Genomic DNA, 21,045 nt, shown 5'->3' on the forward strand with positions numbered 1-21,045 from the left:
AAGTTTAAAGTTTGGCGCTTTAGGAGGGTTTTTTTTGTTTGTTTTGAAGGGTGGGTCTGTACGAAAGGACCCGGCGCTGCGGGCCCCTGCGAGGCGCTGCCCCCGCCCCCCTGTGCGGGCCGCCCCCGGCGGGGCGGGGCGGGGCGGGTGGCGGCTCCTCCCGGCCGCGCGGGGGCGCTGCGGCGCGGCGGCCCCCGAGGCGGCAGCATGGCGCAGCCGCCGCACTTCCCCGGGCGCTTGCCGCCGCCGTTCCGGGCATTCCCGCCGCCGGCCGGGCCCTTCCCGCCGCCCGCCGCGCCCTTCCCCGGCCCCGCCGCCCGGCCGGGGCCCTTCGCGGGGCCGGCAGCGGCGCCGCCGCCCTTCCTTCTGCTGCCGCCGCCGCCGGCCGGGCCCGAGGGCGACGCGGGGCCGCGCTTCCCGCCGGGCGGCGGCCCCTACTTCCCCGCGGCGCCACCGTTCCCGCCGCGGCCGGCGGCTGAGGAGGAGGCGGCGGCGGCGCAGCGGCAGCAGGACGAGCTGTGGCTGTCGCAGTTCCTGGGCCGGCGCCGGGCCTTCCCCCCGCCGCCGCCGCCGCCCGCCGCCAGCCCCAGCAGCGCCCGGCAGCTGGCGGTGGAGGCGCTGGGGCGGGTGGCGCGGCTGGCCGCGCTCTGCCGGGCCCTGCGGCGGCGGGAGGCCGAGGGGGACGAAGCGGGCTGGGCCCAGGCGCGGGAGGAGGCGGAGGCGGTGCGGCGGGAGCTGCGGGACGTCGTGCGGCCCCTGCGGGAGCCCGGCTACCGCGAGGCGCTGCGGAGGAAGGCCGAGAGGGCGAGGAAGAGGCGGCAGCGCCTGCAGCGTAGGAAGCAGGAAGCCCAGGCGGCCAAGGAGGCGGAGGCGGCCCGGGCCGCCGAGCGGGAGGCCAAGATCGACCAGTGGCGGGCCAAGTGCATCCAGGAGGTGGAGGAGAAGAACCGGGTACGGCCTGATCCTGCCTCCTCCGGGGAGGCCCGCCCGGCGGGGCAGCGCGGCGGGGCCGGGGAGGCCTGCGGTACCGGGCCCGCGGCGGGCTCAGCGCGGCCGGCGCCTGGCTTTGGCCCCTTGGTGCGGTAGGTGCCACCTGGGTGCTTTGGTCCCCTGGTTCACTAGTTGCCACCTGGTGCGGTAGGTGCCACCCGGCAGGTTCAGTAGGTGCCACCCGGGTGCTTTGGTCCCCTGGTTCACTGGGTGCCACCTGGGTGCTTTGGCCCCAGGTTCAGTAGGTGCTGCCTGGCTCCGTAGGTGCCACCCGGGTGCTTTGGTCCCCTGGTTCAATAGCTGCTCCCTGGTTCAGTAGGTGCCACCCGGGTGTTTTGGGTTTTGGTTCAGTAGGTGCCACCTGGGTGCTGCACGGCTTCAGCTGGCTTGGAGACATGCAGCTGCGAAAGCAGGCAGCCCTGCTTCTTCCTTAAAAGCCTTGGTGGGCATCACAGTTGTGCCACGCTGGTGTCTGAGGCCTCAACAATTTTGGTTTTAATGTTTCTGAACTCCTGGTTGCGTGAGGAGGGCTTCCTCTCGGCTCCCAAGCCGCCAGCTGGCTTCATCCTTGTAAAGCTCGTCGTTCACAAGCTTTTCAGCCTCACCAGAAAGTAAAATGGCTCCAAAGCAAAAGAAAACCCACAACCCCCACCCCAAGTTAGGCTTTCTGGGAAGTGCTGCAACACCTTTGTGTTGGCTGAAGAGCTGCTGTGCTGGTGGTGCTTGGTCTGCTGCCAGGGTGGTACAGAGCAGCTGTTGGGGAAGTGTTTGTGTTCAACCTGTGGCGTGTTAATGGTCTTTAATTGCTGAGCTGTAGGACGGTTTATGTTTATTGTTAATGTTTTTCCTAACTTTTTGTGGTTATCAGGCTTTAGCCATTTGGCCCAAATCTATGAGTTGGAAATTTTGTTTCCTGAAGGCCATCCTATTCTAGCTTCTTCATAAAAAGGTGTGGTTGGATGGTTGACTTAACTTGCTATGGCTGTGTTACTAGGAAGTTATTCTGATCCCCAGTGCTTCGCTAATCTTTTTAAAGTACAGTTTCATTCTTGTCTGCATGGGATATTTCACACATCATGTCTGGTCTTTTTCTTTCTTTCATAGGAACGAGAACTTAAGGCTGCTGCAGACAGTGTCTTATCTGAAGTGCGGAAGAAACAAGCAGACACAAAGAGGATGGTGGACATTCTGCGTGCATTAGAAAAGCTTCGGAAACTGAGAAAAGAGGCTGCTGGCAGGAAAGGTTAATTATGAGATTTTTATCAAACTTTTAATTGCGTGCACAGGAAATAAGATGATATTTGTTCGGTGTGCAGACTAGCAGGGTGCAGCTTGAAACAGCTGTTTCTTTAGTAGTGATTTTAGTTACACTGTTATGCAAGAATAGCTATGCAATGCTAAAGACAGTGGTTTTGTTCCTATATTTCCAGGCGCTTTCTTGATAGAAGAATTATTCCAGTAAGGTAGTCTTTGGCAAGGTTAAGCTCACGTTCCTCTGAGATTTTGCCAGCTCTGCTGTCAAGTCTGATAACAGGGCCCCTTCTGAATTTGAAAATTTAAAATTAATTTTCTTTCTGTTTAGGTGTTTGTCCACCCCCCTCAGCAGACGAAGCATTTGAAAATCAGGTGGAGAGTCTCAAAACATTGCTCAAAAATCGCACAGAGCTGTATGAAGCTGAGGAGAGAGCATTAAGGGTTATGTTGGAGGGAGAACAGGAGGAGGAAAGGAAGAGAGAAATGGAGAAGAAACAGAAGAAGGAAAGGGAAAAACTGCTGCAGCAGAAACTTGAAATTGATTCCAAGCTGTTTGGGGATCCAGGTAAATTCTGCATGCCGTATTTAACAGTATTTTTCCATACCACATCACCATTTCATAGACACTGGGTTTAAAATGTGGGCATAAAATAGTTGAGAAAGAAACCATCCAGCACAGTAATTTATGGTCTGAGGAAAAGATGGGATAAAAGTAGTGTGCTGTAGCACATGTGATATAAGAAGAACTGTTCAGCTCTTCAGCGTAGACTACAGTATATCTCAAGCTGATTTCATAGTGTTCTGCAAGAAGAGGTTGTAGATGAAGCTGAAGTGAGAATAGACAGAATAGATTGAAGACTTCCAGCACCCAACAGATGCTTTAGTCTGGTGATTTTGGTAGGTGTGACTCAGGTAGTCTGTAACGATTCAGTGTTCATATGTTCCCCTTGTTTAGAGGATGGAGGTGGGAAAAGTTTTGCTAGTCTTGACTTGCCTCTGACAGCTCCGGTAAGGATGAGGAGACAAGCGAAACATGGCAACAGTCCTTACTGTATTACATAGGGAAGTGATTTCCAGTTATAGCTGGGGAGTGGCAAATGAGTTGGCAAATTTGGGGCTCCTAAGACTTAGTAGAATCAAAGGTCTTTCTGATTTATTGAACGATTTCTGTGTTTGATTTAACAGATGAATTTCCTCTAGCCCATCTATTGCAACCCTTCAGAGAGTATTACTTACAAGCTGAGCATTCTGTAGCAGCTCTAATCCACATCAGGTAAACGCAGAGTCTTTATTTTATTATCAAAGATGATGAGTATTGTTTATTGAGATCGTAAATGTGTGGCCCCTTTTGGTTCGTAAACTTCCAAATATGGTTACGCAGTGAATTGTCCTGTTCTGTTTTGGTTAGGGATCAAGCTTCTCGCTTGGTAGAGTTGTATCCAAACAGGTGCCCGTGTGAGGCAGAGTGCACTTCCATGCATAACCATGCCATTTAATAGAATAGTACTTAGAATTTTCACATTTGTGTTTTGAAAAACAAGTTTCAGAGTACAATTTACAGTGTTTTGTGTATTGATGGGTATAGAAAAATACCTGTGTGGGTATGTAATAAATCTTCAAACTCATACCGGCTGTCCTCTCAAACAACGCTCTCTCTGTTAAAGGCATGGATGGGATCGGTACTTGGTGCCAGCTGATCACCCTGAAGGAAGCTGCATCCCTCCAGGATGGGTTCTTCCGAGTCTCCCCACAAATGACACGTGGGCCACTGCGGTCAGATGATTTAGTAATAAATTATTTTAACATTGGAGGAATATTTCATTATAATTGCTTGTGTAGATATTAGAGGGTCCAAAGAGCCTCATCCTCTGTTTCGGTAGCCAGGTACTGGAATGTCTTGAAGAAAAGTGTAAGAATTGCTTTTGCCATCTGACTCTGCAGGGAAGTACCTGAGCAAGCCCAAAGCTGCTAGGCCTATTGTGGTATGGAATTACAATCCCGCTGCGAGTTTTTGTTAACTGATCTCAATCTTAATAAAGAAACATTACTGACCAAGGGTATTTGTGCCAATATGAACATCCTATTTTTAGTGGCTTTTATCTTTATAAGCCTAAATCCAGATGATGAAATCTCCAGAAATAAAGAGGTATAAAAAGAAAAAAAGAGATCATTAGTAAACATGTTTTTAAATGAAGCATGTCAGGCATCACTGTCAAAATAGTTCCTGCATTTTTCTGTATAGATACAAACCTATTACAAGTTTAAACAAATTCTGGAGTACAAACAACACAGGATTTTTCAAGGTTGATTAAAGCAGCTGTTGATGTTTTACTTTTGTGGACTGAAACTGGTACCACAACATGGAAAAAATTCCCAGTTGTGGTGAAATAGGTCAGACAGCCGTGTGAATATGTATGAGTTTGATGAATAAGCCTGGTGGAAAAAAAAACAATAAAATCTGAAGTCTAACCTACTGTAATTGTTTTTGCCTATATAGCTATTTTTGTACAGGGACAGGTCATGTACATAATACTTGATTTAAAAACCCAGCTCTATTTTGTAAGTTGTTTTTATACAGAATAAATTGAGAAAAATTGATGGGTTTTTTTGTTGTTTGAAGCATTTTTACTTCAAGGGAGAGATTTGTTTCAGTACTTGGCACCAAATACAACTCTAGTGTGGAGAGAATTGCTGGGAAAAGGTTTACGTCAAGGAACTTCTCCCTCCTACAAGCTGACAGAGGCATCTGATTTCAAAACCTTCCATGTTCTGGACAGTTTGCTTGAAACAGTGATGGGCCATATGGGTTTGGGGCTTGGGGTGGTCTATGCAGATTGTCATGGTGTGTTTCCAGAGCTGCGGTCGTTATTCTTGCTTAGCCCTAATGTCCAGGAATGGATTTAATCTCGCCGATTCCTTACCTCTTCACATCACAGCGTTGTGTAATTCGTGGAGGAGGCAATGTGTATAATTGCCTAAATTAAACACTTGGGCCTTGTGTAACGTTAATAGTTTCTTGGCTGAAGCTTTGCATTTGTTTCTGTTAGCAAGAGTGCATGAACTAGTAATTTTTGATAGAGTTAGAATTAATCTGGGTGCAGAAGTTTGCAGTTTTTGCTCACTTGTGTATTGCTTACCTGTAGCACCCTACAGATTGCTGTGAAGTCCTCTGGAGGAAAGGGTTCTGATTTTCATGTCCATATGTCTTCCCACCCCTACTGTCACCTCTACATCTCGTTACTCCAAGACCTACGGCTAGGTCAGATCCTGGGGAGTTACACCTGAAGAAAAAGCAGAAGTTCAGTTAGGATAGAAACAATTGCAGAAAAATGCTTTCGGTTCAGGAAGCTTAGTGACCGAAGGATGCTCTGCTTAAAGAGTTAGGCTCCTTATCCCATCAGCACATCTGACAGGACAGGCTAGCCGCTTAGGCTATGATAATCTTAAAACTGTCAAAGCCAGATGCTTGTCTGACGCTGCAAGAATTTGAAGAATGGAGCAGTAGATGAGCAGGCAGCGTAGAAGCAACCCTGTTCTCCCAGCCCTGCAAGAAGAGCTCCATGATTTCGTCTGATGGTAAGGATAACTTCATATTTTTAATAAAAATAGGACTTGAAAATGCCAGGGGATTTTCAACCCCTCAAGCTTTCTGTGGTTTGTTCTACATATTTGCTCTTGTCCTGACATCTGCATTAAAATTTTTTATGTTTTTAGTGAGGAAGATGTTGAAGCCACAGGTGGAAGAGGAATGTTTAAAATCTTAACTTGTAAAATACATGGAGATAGGGTATTCTTAAAAAAAAAAAAAAAGGTGTATTCAGATTTAAGATTCAAATTTGGTTTAGTATTTCCTATTATTTTTAAGTTTTAAAGAATTATTCTAGCCCAGAAGAAGAGAGGCGTTGGCTGTGAGTTTCTGAGACTTGCTTGCATCCTGTTCCTTCCCTGGTCCCAGTGCAGTTCAGGTTTTTCATGCTTTTAAGGCACATTTGCTTCCTGATATTAATTTGTTCTTTTGCCAGCCTATATCTTTGATGTGAAAGCAGCAGGGCTGGCACGAAGCACATGAGGTTAGAACTCCTGGTGGAGTTGCTTTCTGGAGTAAGCTGGTGTTTACAACTGACCCTCTTTTATTCTTTAGTAGCGTTTTCGTTATCATCGCTTCTCACCCCAATGTGCTGCTTTTTTTCGAAATAGTGGTTTTAGGAATTAACACTTGTGGGAGCCTTTCTTAGAGCACGGTATTTAATGCAGTGAAATACAGTGAGATATACTACGGTAATCTCTCCGTATTTTCTTCATTGTGGCTTTGGACACATTCACTACCCATCTCTATCCCTTGAAGTAGCATTTAAACCCCAGTAAAGCTGTTCTAGGTGACGGATGGTGAGATACTCTTTCCCTTTGCACCTTTGTACCGCGTGGCTTTTGGGAAGAGCTGCTTTACAGCATAAGCTGCAAAGAGGGTCTGTCCCTCTTGCAGGCAGGTGTTGCAGGGCCACGTGGAGCAGTTGGAGAAAGTGGGGGAGGGTAGCTTCGCTTACAGATGTTTTCACGCGTTGTCTTTGTCAGTGCTGACGTGGATTGTAACATATGCTAAGCCCTCTTAGGCTGGGGAGCAGATGGCCTGGTGCCGTGCAGGCTCTGGACACGTTGTTTGAGTTGCGTGCTAGCAGCAATGCATGTGTGGGAGCTGCAAAGCTGGTTAGGGGCTCTGCCTGCGCCACAGCCCTGGCTATTAAAGGCTCCTGTTGTAAACAGGCGAGTGACAACTCTTTTGTAGTTCTGATAAGACCAACTGAGCTGTGCCAAGCTATTGTGTGTGTTGCTCTTTCTTTGTGGTCTGGAAGCTAACATAAACTACCTTGAATGCTGTTTCCCATTATAGATCCTCATTTTTGCATTAAACAGGCAGCTTTTTCTGCCTTGTGTACATTCATCTGCTTGTTTTCTTTTTGTGGAGCATTTATCTTCATTGACGTAGAAATAATTTCTTTTTAGAGAAAAAAATAAATTGGTAAAAACTTTTAAGCATGTCACACAGAGCATTTTATTTACTGTTTGTCTCGAGGGTGACTGTTGAGGATTTTGGGAGGAACAGGCACAGGCTGCAGGTACCAGAACTCAGTAGAAGACTGACCATCAGCTCTTCCCAGCTGACAGTATATAAAGGAAATTATTTCACATGCTGTCAACGCTAGGAAGCTGGGGACTCGAGGTTCGTGCAGCAAGTTGAGACATTTATACAGAGCTGATGGCTATGCAGTAAGCGTAGTAATTGTAATGTTTATATAATGTTACATTTAATAATACTACAATTTAATATTACTATTAATATAATACTAATAAAAAAGCATAGTAAGTTGCAGTAATATTTTCCATGCCACCATTCCCAGTTCATCAGAAGTTTTTCCCTCTTCTGCTATTCCTAATCTAAAAGCATCACCGTGCTTAAAACGAATAACTCTTAAAAGCCAGCCTGGCCTTAAAATGGCTCGTTTGACATCCCTCTGACACTGAAGCTTTCCTGACGCACCAGCCTCCTTGTCTGGTGCTCGGTAAGCTGCTGCGGCGCTGGAGGGGATGCCCTCACCCCAGCTTCCCCGGGCTGCTCCGTGTGACAGCTTAGCAGCACGTGGCTGTGTGATGAGCTCCGCAAGCACGAGTGCTCTCGGGTCACAGAGGGAGAGGAGGCCTGGGAGGTGTCCCCCTTGGCCATGGTTTCTGCCTCTGTAACAGGAAAAAGTGCTCGGTCTGTCCCCAGCTTAGGAAAGGGAGTATGCGATGGGCAGCGAGGAGGAATGGAAAACAGCGGGGCACGCATGGAGGTGGAAATGGAGGAGAAAAGCACTCGGGATCTCTCCCAATAAAGCTGTAAGCTTGGTCAGGTTCTTCTGGCTCATGCTCAGAATAGCAAAAGTTACTTCAGACAAATCTTCCCGGTACCAGTAATTAAGATTTTGCAAGTCTGGACATTACACACAGTGGTTTTTACTCGGCTGGCCGCATCTCTAAGGGTTGCTTTCCTTTTACCGGCATCACTTGAAACAGCTCACCTTTCTCTTCTTCCACCCAGTTTACATAGTGCTAGTCCTGCCTTTTACAGTTTTGTTTCATCCCTTCCTCTAGCAGCAAGAAATCAGGCAGCAGCAATGAGCTACCTGGATGAAGTTCCCTTCCGGGCAGCCATAAGCCTCAGTGGAGACTCAGCGGCAGAAAACACTTTAATCACTGCCCCGGCTATCGAGCTCCCCGACTGCACCGACATCCTCATGAGCACCATGGTGAGTCGCCTCCGCTTGCATCCATGCAGGGATTCACTTCTCGGCGGTGCCCAAAGGGATGTCAGTGGTGGTTTCCTTTTCTTGTGAAAAAGGGATGGGAAACCTCTCCTAACTGATCTCCTTTTAATTGGCTGGTTTGCAGCAGGAGTGGGAGGAGGTGAGGATGATTTGTGGTGGGTGGGAGGAAGGGGTTGGTTTGGTGTTGGTTTTTTTTTTTTCAAATCCCATCCAAGCAGGAGGGTTGGGTCTTTCTGGGATAGGAGGACAAACTTCAGATTCCGCTCTGGGATGCAGTGCCGATGCAGCTGCCTGAAATCAGGATGCCCACATCTCCTGTCTGCACCCTCTTCCCTTCCACAGCAGCCAAAGTGACACAAAACCACCTCTGAGCATTAAACACCTGTCAAAAGAATCGTAGATGCAGCTCAGAATAGGAATAAATTCATAGATAGATTTTTCTTTCAAGTATAAATCTGGGGATTCCTTATAGGGATGAGGCTGGCACTGCTCAGTCCTACAGCCTCAGTGCCCGCAGCCAGCCCTGTGCTCAGGGAAGTAGGGGCCAACATGGGAGGGATGCAGCCCTTAAGGTGCCCTCGTGAAGCACGTGGTTTGCTCTGTGCTGCACGGTCTGGGTTCAGATGCCCTCACCACCTGCTTTTCACTCTTCTGCAGCATGACTTCTCACTGGAAAGAAAAGTGCTTTACTGGGTAGAGGTGGCTTCTCAGCAGCAAACCTCCCGGCATCAGGTCACCTCCGAAGTCATCCCCACAGCTCCGCCGTGCTGGCTGCTGCTGGTGGATCCTGCCGACAGCTGCGGGGGGCGAGCACGGGACGGGGCGGTGCGGCGCAGCATCAGCCTGAGCTCTGCCCACAGCAGCTACGGGCACACCGCGGGCAGAGGTGCCTTGCCCGAGAGCGAGAGCTGGCACTCAGAGGAGGACGAGTACTCTGAGGATGATGAGTATTCCTCAACCTCCTGGGAAGACAACGACAAGGATGAAAAGCTTCCCAGGAGGCGAAGCACTGAGAGAGGTGTGGCTCTGCGTCCTGGTTTTTACCAGCCCCGACCAAAGACATCGCCCAGCTTGCTGGAGCCCTCGCTGGAGAATGGTGGCCACAAGCCAGCCAGCCCGGACCCGAGCAAGCAGAGAAGATCCATGGTGATATTTAACAACATGAAGAACGAGCTGGAAGCTGCCAGGAGGAAGCTGGCTGCTTTGGTGCATCCTTTGAACAGAACCACCACGGAGAGCAGGGGGGTCCCGGTGTCCCGGCCGCTGCCCCGGCGCCCCCGCACCAGCCGCAGTGTCAAGTATGGGCCAGCCCCAGATGTGTCCCGGCTGGGGACCTTGGTGCCAGCTCCTCCAGCTGCCCCAATCCCCCCAATCAAACGGCATAAGCCCACGGTGCCGGTGAGGCGTTTTTCCTTCTGGTGGCCCTTTGCTTGTTGCTGAGAGAGGAGGGAGGTGGAGGGCATTGAATTGGTTCCGTTTGCTGTGGTCCCAAATGGAACCGAAACGGGGCTTTGGGAACACTGAATCCATGAGGAATTGCTGATGAGTGAAGTGAAGGAAGGTGGGGGGTTTTTTGCTAGAGTTTAAAGGCAAGCTTTCTGGGAGCACGTTTATTTTTCTCAACAAGCAAGGTGTCTTGATTTTCAATTGAAACACTAAAAAAAAAAGAAATAAGTTTTTTTCCCCTCTTCCTTCTCCGTTCTCCATTTTTGCCCCTCTAACAGATATAAACAGGGTTAATAGGGAAATGCCCCGCTTACAGCCATCATGTCTTCTTTAGGAAACTTTGGACTTCGTAGTCCTACTAGAAATACAGATCATTTAGTGACAGAGACAGTGATGTGAAATGATGGAGTAAATATTGCTTTGTCAATTTAAATCTGAATTACGCCATGTTTTTTAAGAAATCACGTCTTATCCACCTACTTGAGAGATTTAGGAGATGAATTACTCAAAACCTGCAACTGAAACCATTGGACACATGGAAGGCCAGGTTATTTATATGTAGTTGCATTAGACATAGGGTAATTAAGGAAAGATCAGATGCCCTTGTGTATTTGTACATTGCCTACCCTTCTCGGCTGCTGTTCCACATGCATCATGCTGAATGCTAAAGCTTCAACCCCAGGCAAGAGCGTGCATGTGCAAGGTCATTTCTGGAGATGGCTTTGTAACAGAAGCCTAAATATATCTGGCATAAATGAGGCATCAGGGGAGCATCCTCCTGCCTGGGCTGCTGCATCACCTTGCCTCTTGCTTGGCCGCTCAAGGACAAGCATGACATTTGTTGCTGGAGAGATGACCAGGATTCCCGGGGAAAGGAGGCTGGGTTTGCTTACTTTGCTTCATGAACCCTCCCTACTGCTGTTTGATCTGTGTCCATAGCTGAGCCTGGATTTGATTAAGTCCAGTCTCCCCTGATGCCCAGGGGAGTTTGTTCTATGTATGGGAATTTTCTGCTTCTGGAGAGAGCAAGGTAACTGCTGGCATTTGAAAGCTTTGCTTCAGTCTGCATTGTTTGACATAATTTTATGAGCTGGACCAAGAAGACCATCTGCTGTTTTTCTCTTGCAGTCCCTCAGCCCCTACGCCTGCCTCCCCCCGGCCTCCGTGCCTGCGCAACCTCTCAGTTCCCACAGATCCCAGAGGGATTCGGCGGCTGACCTGCTCTTGGCTCTGAGCCAAGAGGAGCGGGACCTCATCGAGCCTGTTATAGCCTTGGGCTATCCCACCCACAAAGCCATCCTCACCCTCCAGAAGACTGGAAGGCAAAGCTTAAGTCAGGTTGGTGGAGCTGGTGCGGCATCGGGCGGAAAGCTTTTGGTAAAGATAAACGTGATTTTTGTGGAGAAAGGCATGGCTGCCTTGCTTGGGGTGGACTTCTCATGGCTTTTTTCTTTTCTCTTGGGTTTCCCACTTTGGAATCAGACCTCAGCTGACAGGGTTTTCCATGAGATCACGCGTTTGTACTTCTGCTGTAATAAAATAGCACTGAGTCGCCCTCAGCTTTTCAGCAAGTAATAACGGCCGGGTAATGTTATCTGATCAATCTGTTGTTTGGAGTGTGGTGTCCTTTTGAAGTACAATTTTTGCCCCTGTATATGGAAACTTTTTGCACATAATTTTTTCCCAGCTGTTAGATTCATGTGATTATTGCCATGGCTCATCCTGTCAGAGCGGGACTGTATAAATACCTTGGAGATTTGTCTGGGCTCTCTCCAAAACACAAGTTTCCCTGCACTGGAGCAACCAGGGACTCCCTGCAAGCATTGCGGCTGGGTCCCAGAGCTCTTTTCCTGAGGAACCCTCTATAGTAACCTGGAATTTATTCAAAATAATGAACGTACAACCCCTTCCTACCCCTGGCGTCAGAGTACGTCGCAGCCTGCTGTGCTGCATCCCAATTCCCAGCGTCTCTGCTTGTCCAGACAAACTTTCCGTGGTCCAGGTGGGCTCAGAGCACCTGTGCGGTGAGGGATGCTGCTGGCTCCGACCCCCTGGCTCGGCGCTGGACCTGCCCATCCCAGTGGAGTGTTCAATAGGGCTAAATTATCCCAGCAGCTCTTGCAGAGAGAGAAGGGGCTCTATCGCAGCTGAGCAAGAGGGATGTCCCCTGGGCTGTCATGCCAGGGAGCAGGGCAGAGGTGTGAGCAGCACGGCACGGAGCAGCCACTGCCGGGGGCCAGTCCCCTTCCCGATCCCCCCCCGGGGAGCTGCCTGTGCTGCATGGGCCAGCTCTTACCCGGCTGGTCGGTGCACGAAGCTGCTCTGCAGCTGAGTCATCCTGCAGCTTCTGGCTCCCTCCCGAGTCGCCCCCGGCTGGAGCAGCCCCCCCATCCCCTCGCTGGTGTTTCAGGCCGGGGTGGGAAGGGAGGCTTTGCATTCTTCGTAAGGGCTTCATCCGGGCGGAGGGAGATGAACAGAGCCCAGCCCACGTTCGTTGCACAAAGCCGCGCAAGGGTGCCTTGTAGCAGCTACTGGCTTCAGTATCGAGAAGCAGCACATCTTCTTGAGGATGGGAATGGTACAGCCTGCTCCCTTCTGTATAAACACCGGGACTCCCATTCCCCTGGAGAAGAGGTTAATGCAGCAAAAGACAAGGTCTGCCTTATATCCTGTGCTTTCTTCACCAGCAGTTTCCATCTTTCCCACCTATGCCCAGTTCAGCCAAGATAAAACATAAAGCCTAGCCCTCTTTTGTATGTGCATCTCTTACAAGTACAAAACTACCAGATTAGGCTAAACCTTCCTGGAAAATACATTTCAACTCAAGTTAAAGGCACAGGAGGAGGCCGTCCCCATGTGCCAAAAGATGAGCTGGTGGGGGAGAAGACTGGCCTGGCTGAACAGAGAGCTTTGGCTGGGACTGGGGGGTGGGGGGTGGGGGGGAAAGGAAGAGTGTGCCACCTTCGGAAGAAGAGGCAGGCAGCTCTGGAGGGCTGTAAGGATGTTAGGAGGTTAGGCAGGGCGAAGATCAGAGAGATGAAAGCCCAGCTGGAACTCAGGCTGGCCACTGCCGTAAAAGATAATAAAAAATGTTTTTACAAATTCAGTAGAAACAAAAGGAGGGCCAAGGATAATCCAATAAGATGCGGCGGGGAGCATTGCCACAAAGGATGAGGAAAAGGCTTAATGCTTTCTTTGCCTCAGTCTTTAATAGCAAGACCAGCTTCCCTCTGGGCACTCGGCATCCTGAGCTGGAAGACAGGGACAAGGAGGAGCAGAATGGAGCCCCCACAGCCTAGGAGGGGACGGTTGACCTGCTGCGCCACTTAGACGTGCACAAGTCTATGGGGCCAGACGGGATCCACCCGAGGGTGCGGAGGGAGCTGGTGGAGGAGCTTGCCAAGCCACTCTCCATCGTTTATCAGCAGTCCCGGCTAACTGGGGAGGTCCCAGAAGACAAGGCGAGCCAACGTGATGCCCATCTACAAGAAGGGCTGGAAGGAGGATCCAGGGACCTACAGGCCTGTCAGCCCGACCTCAGTGCCAGGGAAAGTTACAGAGCAGATCCCCCTGAGCACCATCACACATCTCGTGCAGGACAGCTGGGGGATCAGGCCCAGCCAGCATGGGTTTATGAAAGGCAGGTCCTGCTTGATGAACCTGATCTCCTGTGAAAGATGACCTTCTTAGTGGATGAGGGAAGGGCTGTAGATGGTGTCTACTTGGACCCTAGTAAAGCCTTTGACACCGTCTCCCACAGCATTCTGCTGGAGAGACCAGCTGCTCATGGCTTGGATGGGTGTGCTCTGCGCTGGGTAAAAAGCTGGCTGCCTGAAAGGAGGTCGTAGAGTGGGGGGGTCGGACTCTTGTCCCAGATAACAAGTGACAGGACAAGAAGAAATGGCCTCAAGTCGCCCCAGGGGAGGTTTAGTTTGGATGTTAGGAAAAATTTCTTCACTGAAAGGGTGGTCAAGCACTGGAACAGGCTGCATCAGTCATCCCCACCGATGGTGGCTCCTCAAGCCTCTCCAACGCTTGTAGAAGTTGTGTTCTCAGTGGTGGCATTTGCAGCAGTGAGTTGAGCAGGGCTGTCTGCTGCAGTGCTGGCTGGGGTCTCCCTGTCCCCCCGGAGAGCCTCTGTCCATGGAGGCTAGCACCTGAGCCGTTGTGCCCAGCAGCTTTGCCCATCCTTGGCTTGAACCCCGCTGCAGGACTGGGGAGATGTTTACTTGGTTCCTCCACAATGAAATCAGCGTTCGGGTCTTCGGCGGTGTTTGCTTGTGGTTTTTTCCACACTATCAGCTTATAGTTCATGGTGCAGCTGGGTCGGTGAAGTGGTTGGTGGTAAGGCTTTGCTCTTCTTAAGCAGCCAGTTGTTGGAACACCTGAAGCAGGGACTGCATGGGAATGGGCCTTTCCAGTGGGCGTCAGGGTAAAACCCGCCAGAGGAGGGACTTCCTTCTGTCACTGCACGTGCTTGTCTTTGCTGTGAAAAGCTGCGTTGCTGCACATAGTATCAAATAGCAGCAAATGAGAGAAGAGATAAATGGGCAGGTTACTGATCTACCAGAGCCTGGAGGTCTCTTCCCACATGAGCAGTTTGTGACAAGGTTATTGGTTTGGCTGTGTCATGGATAAAGCCGAGCTCTCCCAGGGGTGCCTGTGCTGGAGGAACTTCATGTTTAAGTGTTATAAGGAGCCTCCTTGAGAGCTACAAGGGGAGAAGGAGCTTCAAGAGGGCAGTGGCACCTCCTCCTCCTCCCCAGTGGGGCCAGTGCTGGACCCAGGAGGTTAGGAGATCATAGGACTGAAAAACCTGATTCTGTTTAGTCTTGCGGATATAGATATAAACGTATGTATTATTTTTTTAATGATAAAAATCATTGATTTGGCAATGGCACCGATTTCATGCTGGGCTTGAGCAGGCTGCCAGGACTGTCTGTGAGCACGGCGAGCAGCTGTCCCGGCTGCGAGAGGGCAAGAAAACACAGCAGTGATGGGGGGTCAGTTAGTGAGGGAGTGAGGGGAAAAAAAACCAGGTTACAAATGCCAATGACAAGTTACTGTCTCGTTTTTGAGTTAATAAGCCAGTCCTTAAGGCTGACAGGTCTTAAAATCCTTGCTCTGCTCTTTAGCCGAACTAGATCAACTGACTGTCTGGGGGACTTTTGTAGCTTTTTCAAGTTTTACGGTCTTTTACTGAATCCTTCTCCTTGGCTACGGCGGTGCTGGGGAGGGTGGAGGTCTGAGTGCTGGTGGATCTGGGGAGATATGAATCAGCTGCTCCTTGGATGAAGACGGCACCGCTTCAGGGGGAGCCGTGGGATGTTTTTATTCCCCCTGCTATTGTATAGCTCATTTATTATTGTCTGTCCCATATGTTTTTGGACAGTGAATGATTCTTCTGGTATTTAAAAGATACGACTGGGAATAGTGCTGTCAGCGCTCCAAGAACAACGAGGAAAGCCAAAAATAACTGTTTACTTTCAGTAATGACAGCACACGGGTCTCCCCTGGGGTGGGTTTTGTGCTTGGACCCTGGGGCAAACCCACGGGTGCCTGAACCCCGGCACATCTAAGGGACGCCGGGTTGGCTGAGGGTAGGCATCTCACCAGGACAGGCTCTGCTGCACCCCACAGCCTGGAGGCCATTGCTCTGTATCTCGCGTGGTTCAGATGCTTGATTTGCCTCCTCATCCTCCCTCCACCTTGTTTCCATTCCTACTTTGGGAGAGTGGGGGGGACCAAGATGTTGTTTTCTCCCGGTGGGAGTCCTGCTGACAGACTGCCCTGGCTGAGCATCGAACGGGAACCAACGCAACAGTGGTGGCCCAGGTCTTCCCCATGAGTGTGTCCCTGGGAGGTGGCAAGGTGGGCTCCTGAACGCGCTCGCTCCCTGTGTCTGTGAGGCTGGATTAACCCTGGTTGTCATCTGCAGTTCCTGAGCTACCTGAGTGCCTGTGACCGGCTGCTGAAGCAGGGCTACGAGGAAGGGCAGGTGGAGGAGGCCATGGAAATGTTCCAGTACTCTGAGAAGAAGGTTAGAGCGGGGTGGCACAGCTCGGCCCATTGTGCTGCGTCCTCTGGGCTGGCTTTTCCAGCGGGCTGCACGCTCTCCTCCGCCTCCACTGCCCCTCGCCCAGCCTCCTGGCACGTCAGACCCATTGCTGTGAGCCCACACTCACAGCAGACCCTGGGGACAGCGTCACCAAAAGGACCCCCTGGGAGGGACACCTGCTCCCTCGCTCTTCTCTATCCATCCTCTCACTCTGCCGTGCAAACGCGATGCTCGCTCAGCCCCTGCGTGGGAAGCCCCCCCTCCCCGATGCTCACTACCTCCCTCCTGGCTCTCCCTTCACATTCACCCCCCAGGGAGAAAAGAGCCATCCATGGTGGCGCGCCAGGCATTGGTCTCCATCACCAGTCTCCTCCTGGGGGTAATGAAGAGCCTGCGGGGGTAGAAATGCTTGAAATTTAGGCGGGTGGTGTTTGACGTGATGCTGCCGGCACGTAGGATTTCCAGCTCACCACACACTGGGGCTGGGGCAGCGGGGAGAGCGCCTGGGTCTCGGTGGCAGGCAGGGTGTTTTTTACTGAGGACACGGCTCTGGGAGATGTCGTGGTGCTGGGGCCCAGCCTGAGCAAGGGGGGAAGCAGGACAAATTAATTCCAGCTTGTCCTTGCTGCCTTTCCCTGGTCTCTTTCTAATGCAGACAAACGCTTGCATGGAATTTATATTAAACTTTATAAGGAATACGTGCAGCTAGAGGCTGACTTTATTCAATATTTCTTATTTAAAAAGTTGATGTAAAAGCACACTTTTAAATGCTAGCAGCGGTATGTGCGCTCTCGGTCCGCTGTTGGAATGCCCTTCAGCGGTAATACAACCCGGCCAGGTCGTCTGGCTGCAACCTCATCACCCAGCGCTGTTCCTGCTGCAACTCTACACTAAATCCATCCTTAACACCCCATGATAACATCGCTCTCTTCTCTTCCTTCTTCCTCCAGGCAGCTGAATTCTTGCGTCTGTTAGCTCAGTTTAACGACATGGGTTTCCAGCAAAATGAAATCAAAGAAGTTCTTTTGCTTTGTGGGAATCAGAGGGAGAAGGCGCTGGAAGAGCTTGTGATGAAAGCGCAGTGACCAGCGTGCTGGCCACCCATCGCCGCTTCCCCTTGCCAGACCGGACCACCGAAGGACTCGGGTGGGTCCGCACACGCTCACCCTTCTGCTCCACCCCCACGCCAGGCAACACGGCTCACCGGGCACAAACCTTCACGGCATGGGCTTGGTGTCTCATCTCGGTTTATGGACATCCATCGTAAGCGTGTTTGTCACTGTACTGGGGCAAAGGCTTTATAGCGGGAGTGTTTCTCTCCCCTCCCCCTCCACCCCGCCCCCATCTCCACCCTTGATCATGGTAGTTGTCTAGATTGGATGTCATAAAATCCAAACCACCTTTGGCTTAGATTTTGCAAAACCCAAACTGCAGTTTTCTCCCTCCACCTGGGATGACGGGTATCGTGTTTTCAATTACAATCAAGTGTGGATTCTTAAAAGATTGTGTAAATCAACAGAAGAGATTGTTTTCTTGAAAACTGAAGGCCTCTGCAGAAACATTTGTTGATCCTTGCTCAGGATGAGTCTCAGTTGACTTGGTTGAATATTGCAATTGAAATCCAGTCCAATCACATTAGCTTCTCCTTTTAAACCAGAAACTTGGGAAAAATACACAATTTAGTGAGGGTGAGGAGAGAAAACAGGCTGCCCTCGCTCTAGAAATCCATGAAGTTTATTCAGTGCAATGAAAAATGGCTTATGCAAGGGTTTGTGCTCGGGGAGTTCAATGAAATCAGAACAGAGAGATGGGGGATGGCTCGGCCATCCTCGTGCTCTGCCCACGGGAGAACTCAGGGGATGCTTCCCTAAACTGCGGAGACAGTGGCTCCACGTGACGTTAAGCACAAGTGTCAGGAACAGGAAAATCTGGGTACCTGGGGGAATTTTTGTATGTAACTGAAGAATGGAGAATGGGAGATTCAGATCACCTTACAGGACGTGTCTCCTGGCTTGGTAGTGGAGCAGTGGGCAGTGTTTTCACATGAAAGTGTATTTTTTTTCCTGTGAATTAGATATAAATGTAATTTCCTTGAGTGACAATGGTTGGAGGGGTGGTTAGGAAACGTATTTGTGTCTTTTCGTGTGAAAATGCCAACTTGCACAACCTAGCAGAGAAAATAGTTAATTAGTTGCATTAGTACCATTTTTCCATTGTATCCTTCTAAACGATCTTCCAGCCCAACGTACTGCCATCGAGCTAAAACACCGTGTCCCCGCTCCCCGCATCTCTAGGTAGGTGCCAGACACCAGCGGGAGGGTACAGCCCACCACGGCTGCCTTCATCCTTGCCTGCGTGCAGCAAGGAAACGTGGCATCCAGGTTTTGGGGGACTTGACCCATCCATACCCGAGGATGTTTTACACCTGTTCGTCTTTAATGGCATTGAAAAGGAAAACGTGGCACCTTGTATGGCCAAGGGAGATAATTTGTGGGGAGCTCACAGGCTCTTCCTGGAGCTTCCAGCCTTGTTTTTCCTCCAGCTTTCCCTTGGTTATACAAGCTTTTATTTTTGTTACGGCCCTTATAAGGCAAGTCCATTCTACAGACAGCTTTTCATTACGTACATCCTTGCCAAGATGATGTCACCTTAAAAAAGAAACTTGCAAAAGGTTAAACTGTGATTAGATAGGTCGCTTTGCCTCAAACTGTAATCTTTGGCGGGGTAAACACCGTGAAGATTGAAAGGGGAAGATAACGGTGCTGTGCTGGTGCCAGTAATGTGTAATGCTGAGGGCTAAATTCTGGTGGAGCGAGGCACGTTGGCAGCAGCGTGCCCACTCACCGTGCAAAGGCTGAGCAGCCTCTCACTCTTGTTAAGAGAGATGCTTGATCCTGGCTCATCGTTTTTTCTCCCTGTTTGCGGGGGTAAGAACTGTTATCTTTTTTCCTCTCTGTGCACCTGAAATTGTCTTGTGTTACTTTCTGGATTGATGGATGCAACAACTCACTCCTCTCTCGGGAGCATCCATGCCATACCCAACGGTGCCTGCCAAGACCTGCCCTCCCCCGCAGGTGCTGCACTTGAAATCTTAAAACCTTTCGCATTTTGTTGGCAAATATCTTTGTAAACCCCTGAACTGTCAGAAAACAGCAGGTGAAGGTGTGGGGAGAGGTTGCATTGCTTGGTGGTGTTGGGGCTGGAGGGAAGGGGAGAGCCTGCCAGGTTCAGCTGTCCCAGGTTAGCCACAGGAGCCCATCATAAATATTTTAGTAGCAGAATTATTTTAACTTTATTTCAATGGTGGTTTAAGCTGTTTTTTCAGCTTAAAATGGCTTTAAAGCAGTGTGCTTCCATGTGCTGCTTTCAGTTAGGAGAAGACAACGTGAAATGTTAATTGGCTTCGTCTAGGAAGGGAACAAGGGTTTGACTTGATGGTCTTTCTGCTAATGGTCTGCCCGAGGGTAGTAACACCGCTCAGCTGACGCTGCAGCGTGGTGTAGAGCTGGGTGAGACCCACCAATGTCCCCTGCCTCCCCCATGCCGCCACCACCTCCACCGGCTGCCGAGCCCACGCCAGCGGTGACAGCGGGTGGTGGTCTGGCCCAGTGGCAGAGGGCACGTGGGGACAAGGTGCATCAAGCGGCTCTCAATCTGGACATGGAGGCGAGCTGGGGTTTTCTTGTTTGTTTTGGTTTGTTGGTTGTGTTGTGTGGGCTTTTTCTCAAATGCGGGAACTGTTTTGAAAATGCTGAGAACTTGGCAAGGGTCAGCAGTGGAGGTATTTGAGGCATCCCAGCTGGTATTCCCTTCCGCTCCATCTCAGCCAGGACGGCACGGGCAGCCCCACGCCTGCCCCACGGATGGGAACCCAGCTTAGCCATGGGCTGGGTTTGCTGCTGCCCTGGTCCCTGCAGATCTCCCAGCACCTGTGGTCGCAAAAGGGAGCTCTGTGTCCTCCAGCCACCCCCAGAGCTGGTGTTGAGGGCTAGCAGCCTTCAAACCCAGCCACTGGTATCTGGCGGGAACTCTCGCCTGGCTGTGGAGCTCTGCTGACAGAAGACCTCTGCAAGCCCGGCGCCGCCATGCCATGGTGATGCTCTTTCCTTCCCTTTTTGCACCCCCTGTATTTCCAAGTTTGCCGCCTCCTCAGAAGACTCTGTCTTGGCTCAAATGAGCCACCACTGATGGCCAGCACTTGCCACCCCCGTTGGGGCTGTGCTGGGGCTTGGCAGACAAGCCTGGAGGAGGCGACAGCTGGCTGATGCTCCTGGGGGGTGACAGGTGGTTCCCAGGCCCCAGAAACCCCTCAGTGCATTAAGCACCTGATGCTCAGGAGATGCTTTCCTTCACCCCCACACCTCCCCTCCTCCTCCCAGGACCCCGCTGTGGCCGGGAGCTGTGGAGGTCTCCCCGGGGAGAGCGGGGCTGCGTGAGAACCGCGCTCCCACGTATGGCTCTGAAACGGAGCCACAGCTGAAAAAGCATTCAGTGGGTAGGAGCAAGCCTTGACGTGGATCCCCATTAGGAGGTATTTTCCTTCAGAAGCGGGGGGTGTGTGTGTGTGTGAAAAAACCCCAAACCCAAGAGTAATGAAAAACACAGGGAGGGTTTATAGCTTTCCTTTTAATTCCAGGATATAGTGAATGATTTCCCGTCGGAGCAGCGAGGAGGTGGGATGCTGCACATCTTCAGAGTGCAGTCAGAATAAATAAAATAAAACCTGTGTTTGCATCTCTCTGGTATCTGTCCTCTGCAGAAGCCATGAAGCCCTGCATGTAGTTGGCTTGTGAGCCCACGTCTCGTAGGATTCTGCACACAGCCTGCAGTGCAGGCACAGGCAGGCAGCAGCTGCCTCCAGCCCCTTTCCCTCTGGCAGCATCTAGTGCCACCTCCAAGGTCCAACATCATGTATCCCTGGACCTGAGCACGGCTCTGTGGAGGAGGAGAGTTGCCCGGGGGAGCAGCAGGTGCAGAGATGAGGCCACATGCACG

General features: G+C 50.8%; 2 protein-coding genes across 3 annotated transcripts; both read left to right on the forward strand.

The window, feature by feature from the left end:
• The first annotated feature begins 59 nt into the window (after positions 1-59).
• On the forward strand, positions 60-4,842 carry PDCD7 (programmed cell death 7). Its single transcript, XM_055815275.1, has 5 exons — positions 60-951; positions 2,095-2,233; positions 2,573-2,809; positions 3,430-3,517; positions 3,909-4,842. Exons 1-5 carry the CDS (start codon positions 208-210, stop codon positions 4,024-4,026), a joined length of 1,326 nt encoding a protein of 441 aa, XP_055671250.1. The 5' UTR covers positions 60-207; the 3' UTR covers positions 4,027-4,842.
• A 133-nt stretch (positions 4,843-4,975) lies between these two features.
• UBAP1L (ubiquitin associated protein 1 like) lies at positions 4,976-20,990 on the forward strand. 2 transcript variants are annotated; one of them, XM_005242451.4, is made up of 6 exons: positions 4,976-5,820; positions 8,377-8,528; positions 9,204-9,944; positions 11,121-11,330; positions 15,931-16,032; positions 17,001-20,990. In XM_005242451.4, exons 1-6 carry the CDS (start codon positions 5,805-5,807, stop codon positions 17,133-17,135), a joined length of 1,356 nt encoding a protein of 451 aa, XP_005242508.2. In that variant the 5' UTR covers positions 4,976-5,804; the 3' UTR covers positions 17,136-20,990. The 2 variants fall into 2 exon arrangements, with proteins under 2 accessions (XP_005242508.2, XP_027649756.1); XM_027793955.2 differs by having other exon boundaries at positions 8,374-8,528; positions 17,001-20,988.
• The last annotated feature ends 55 nt before the right edge of the window (positions 20,991-21,045 follow it).

This window comes from Falco peregrinus, chromosome 1 (genome assembly GCF_023634155.1).
Source record: "Falco peregrinus isolate bFalPer1 chromosome 1, bFalPer1.pri, whole genome shotgun sequence".
In the NCBI taxonomy this organism is placed as follows: domain Eukaryota; kingdom Metazoa; phylum Chordata; class Aves; order Falconiformes; family Falconidae; genus Falco; species Falco peregrinus.